Genomic DNA, 4556 nt, shown 5'->3' with positions numbered 1-4556 from the left:
CCTCAGACCCAAAATGCCTTACCAAAGATTAAAATCCAGCCCCAACCTCAACCACAATTTAGAACTACAACTCTGCCACAAACCCAAACACAAACACAACCAAACACCAACCCACAACTTCCATTAAAAACCAACCCAGAGCCTCAACTAACCACCAAGCAGCAGTATAAGGACCAACCAACAACTAAACCAAAGATCAGTTTTTCTCAACCCAAGCTCAAAACACAGCCTCAACCAAAGAGCCAACCCAAGGCCAGAATGCTGCCTCAATCAAAGAGCCAACCTAAGTCCAAAACACAGTCTCGAACAAAAAAGCAGCCAAAGCCTCGAGGAAAGCCCCGAACAAGGAACCAACAAGAACCCCACCCAAAGATTCAGCCATGGCCCCAAACACAACCTCCAACAAAGAACAAGGCCCAACCCGTATCTCACACTCAACCCATTCCCCAACCACAACCTTCACCAAATGCCCAGACTCAATCCCCGCTTGAACCTCTACCCAGGCCACAACCTCAACCTGGGCTTCAATCTCAGACCAGGACCTACTCTGATCCCACCGAGATCACCCCAAGGCAGGCAGTCTCTACGGGTAAAGACCCTTCTTTTTGCCATCAGCAATCCACACTAAGAATTCAGATTTTTTTCTAAATTTAATTTGAAAAGGGGCATATTGACTTGAATTTCTGTTGTTTATGTGTTTATTTTTGAGGATAAGTTATCAAAACCATATAGATATTGTTAATGTCAGAATCTGGTTAAGTCATCTTGATGAGCTGCTAAAATGTATCTTTGACATAGATTTTGTTTTTAGAAACTCCAAACCATGATTAAATGTTCTCAATTGGTAAGACAAAGTTAGAGTCCATATACTTACCATCTAAATTGTTCCTCTAGTCTATAGTTGTCTGACTACATGAAAGAGTTTACTCTTCGTGGCTATCATGATCACAACAAATACCCCAGCTGCTTTTATTTAAATACATAACATAACCTCCTTTTCCATTATCTCCATTATGCCCCCTTTAAGTAAATAATACATTTGTGTTATGTTAGATAAATAGTGAGTTTTCTTTCATACAGCTCCTAGTCCACCAGAAGAGGGCAAACCTCTGCCAAGACCCGCCCTGGCTACAGAGAAGGCTGGTAGTTACAATCAGGGTAAACACCATGACAAGTTTGTCCCATTACCATCTCTGCTTTCGTCAAGTCACATGGAACCCAGTGGTTTCAGTTGTACTTCAAACCATTGGATGATGTCACTGCTTCACCATCTCCATCTCCATCCTACCACCCTACACAAACCACCCCATCATTGCCCCTGCCTCCATGTGTGCCTCCATTTTCAGCCTAGTATACTCACCTCACCCCTGCCCCATTCACAACCAGAACAGTCTGGCTAGCTTTCGATCTCATTTATGCCTCTCCTTCATTTCAGTCATTGTCCACTGTTCAACATTGTTTTCACTGATGTGCTCTATCATTTATTCCATCTAGGTAAAGCGCTTAAGCTGTCAGAAGTGGATCATCTCTAACCTCCCAAATTGCTTTTCTGCTCATCTAGGTACTGGCGTCCTCAAGCAATCTGTTGCTGAAGTTCCTCGTTCTCCCATTAGCTCATCAGTACCTCTAGCAGGAAGAAACTCCACGCTGTCCCGCACCCGGGTTCCTCCTCATTCCACTCGTAATAGCGCCAGACCATTTTCTCCATCCAAGCCATTAACCTCCTCACACAGCTCCAGCACACCTGAGGGTAATGGAGCACTTCATTTCCTTTCATTCCCTCTTCCCAAGTAGCTACCTCAGGTTATCCTCTCCTGCTAGCACTCTTCCACGCTCTCGTCTGCAACTGTGCATCTACAGAAAAAGGCAAAAAAACCTGATGGTTCTTGATTTGGTATATTATCTGTGTTTGAATGCACACAATAGCCATTTGGATGCTTGTACTTTTCTCCCGATCTCCTCCTTTACCTCCTCTCACAGTCCATATGTTCTCCACGCTCTGCCACATGTGCTCGATGAGTATTTCACAGATTTACCATGAGCTGCAGGGACGTTTCTCAGATCAAGATCATTAACATGATTTAAGGTTCCTCTTGCTGGCCGGGTGGGAAGTCTGGCCACAGCACTGGCCAGAACACATTGCATTTTACACCAACCATGCCAAGCCAAGCACCGTGTAAACAGTATGGCTACCACAGCCAGCCTCTCTTTTCTTTCTGTCACTGCATCTCTTCTTCTCTCAAACACTTGAAATGTCAAAGGACAGAATTAAAGGTTTTACAGTCATGGCAATCCCATTTGTATATCCAGAACAGAAACCAAATTGAAGACACTAAAAAGTCTCCAGCTTTATTGTGACTGACATCAGACAGTAAAAAAAAAACAGATCGTACGAAATAAAGACAACAAGCATTCATTCTTTCTGACGTTCTTCTCATTTGGAATTTGTTCGTCACAGTGACACAAATCAATATATAACAGACCTTTTTCTCCCTCCAACAGCCGATGGGGCACGTCATAGGGGCAATGCTCTACCTAAACCTGTGGTGCGGTCGAGAGAGAAACCTGGTAAAGACAAACAAAGATAACCACCTTTCAGCGTTCCTCATTCACTAACCTAAGAGGCACTGTTATGTCTCGTCACACACAGTCACACTGATCTGTGCTTTTGAGACAATCCTCTCATGCTTTGTGATCGTCAACTTGTCTGTCAGTGTGACGTTTTGTGTCTGGCCATGATCTGTGTTGTCCAATCGTCCCAATAGCTTACACTTGACTGAGACTGAAGCCATAATTCTTGTTTTGGCATATACCTGTCCTCTTCACATTGTTTAGTCTACTGCACATATGGACCTGTAATCAGGCACTGGTTTGAATTAGTTTGAGAATAGCTTTAGCCTACTTGTTGTGAAACGTGAATGTGGTTTGTCCTTTTTTTGGTCCCTCACATTGTTTCCATTATGCCAGGCAGGCTCAGTTAATTAGAGTGATTGAATCCATCTCAACTAGTAATACAAACCAAGTCTGGACCACATGTATCAATGGTGACACTCCTTGTTTGGAGTTGTGAGAGAGGTTGTGCTTCAGTCCCATGTCACAGCTGGTGTGTGTTATTTCTGGAAACTGACAGTTTCAGAGGTCTTCAAGGAGTCACATGGCTCTCTGGAAGCAACTCTACAGAGTCATTTTGCCTGCCACCCTGCACACACATCCAAGCACAATGCTCCTAATTACTGTTTCTACCTTTCTAAAAAGACGTAAAGTACACACATAGTTCACCTATGTGTACCTTCCCGTCCCCATGAAGTAAATGACGTGCAACAAAATATCATTATCACTTGTTATACTACACAGAACACTGCAACTTTGTATTGCAGCTGGTACAGAGTTTGCTTTTGCCGGGAATTAGAGTGTGTCCTTGACATTTTTATAGAGCTCAGTTTCACATTGGCATTTCAACTTGAAATTGTTTCAAAGGTCTGCTTATAGTGGACTGCAGGTGTGTAATAGACACTGTCCATCCATAAATCCCATCCATGAAATCTGAGTATGTGTTGCAAAAGCAACAAATCCCAGTGATGTGAGACACTGGTATGTATTTCAGTGGGAATATTTTTCTGGACTGAACTTTAGTCTCTGTGTTTTGATTGCATCTATTTTCACGTTCTCGCCATGAAGATGAAGTTATGACAGAAGCCAGCACTCACACCACTGCTGCTGTTTTACATCACAGAACTGAGTGTGAGGCCTTTGGCAGGGCAGAGACTCGGCCTGCTGTTTAAGGGGTTTATTGTGTGACAGCAAACCAAACACACCCGCTGTAGAAAGCCGACCAAATTGTATTGTGTGCATTGTAAATGGACTGCATTCATCTATAGCTATAACACATTCATACACTGATGGCAGAGACTGCCATGTAAGGTGCCAAATTCCACATCAGGAGGAGGCTATATATATTTATATAGATTGACTTTTTGGGGCATTTTTGCCTTTATTTGACAGAGCGCAGTGTAGAAATAACAGTATTAGCAATTAACAATCAACAGAATCAAACCTGAGACGTTACGGTGATATGGCATGCATTGTAACCACTGGGGTATCAAGGCACACATCTCTTCACATTACATCTGTCACGGGAGTTCACGGGTTAGGACCCAATCGCAAGACCACAGGAGGCAGAAGTTGATATAAACAGGTTTTATTTTGAAGGTGTGGAGCCCGTGGTCCGACACCAGAGAGTAGGCAGATCGACGGTGTGAGTCCCGTGGCTCGACACCGGAGGGCTGGCAACTTGACGGCCTGATGTCCCGTGGCTCGACACCGGAGAGCTGGCAGCTTGACGGCGTGTGTAGTCCGCTAACACAACGGAGGGCAGAGCGGCGGTGTGTAGTCCGTTAACACAACGGAGGGCACGGGGGATTCCCGGACTGACGGACACCGGAGGCAGGCGCTCGAGGCAGAAGATGCGATGGGGTTGAAGCGGGTGAAAGACGGTACGACCTGACAACCCCAGACTGCAGGACCAGAGTTTATATAGTGCCAGGGGAAGCGTTAGT

At 44.5% G+C, this 4556-nt stretch overlaps 1 protein-coding gene across 1 annotated transcript; it reads left to right on the top strand.

Moving 5' to 3' along the window:
* The first annotated feature begins 13 nt into the window (after positions 1-13).
* LOC116378802 (splicing factor, proline- and glutamine-rich-like) lies at positions 14-4172 on the top strand. The gene is made up of 4 exons (XM_031840712.1): positions 14-589; positions 1081-1158; positions 1562-1750; positions 2503-4172. The coding sequence occupies exons 1-4, from the start codon at positions 259-261 to the stop codon at positions 2586-2588; spliced, it is 684 nt and encodes a 227-aa protein (XP_031696572.1). The 5' UTR covers positions 14-258; the 3' UTR covers positions 2589-4172.
* Positions 4173-4556: the final 384 nt, after the last annotated feature.

The sequence above is a fragment of the Anarrhichthys ocellatus genome, unplaced genomic scaffold (genome assembly GCF_004355925.1).
Source record: "Anarrhichthys ocellatus isolate YVR2014 unplaced genomic scaffold, GSC_Weel_1.0 scaffold3184, whole genome shotgun sequence".
Taxonomy (NCBI): domain Eukaryota; kingdom Metazoa; phylum Chordata; class Actinopteri; order Perciformes; family Anarhichadidae; genus Anarrhichthys; species Anarrhichthys ocellatus.
This window is presented reverse-complemented; position numbering and strand designations above follow the sequence as displayed.

Bases quoted from the DNA above. Each gene is read 5' to 3' on its own strand.
- LOC116378802 (XM_031840712.1), top strand. From the start codon at position 259: ATGCTGCCTCAATCAAAGAGCCAACCTAAGTCCAAAACACAGTCTCGA. The intron at 590-1,080 runs GTAAAGACCCTT...TCTTTCATACAG, and splicing joins AAGGCAGGCAGTCTCTACGG to CTCCTAGTCCACCAGAAGAG. The intron at 1,751-2,502 runs GTAATGGAGCAC...TCCCTCCAACAG, and splicing joins CAGCTCCAGCACACCTGAGG to CCGATGGGGCACGTCATAGG.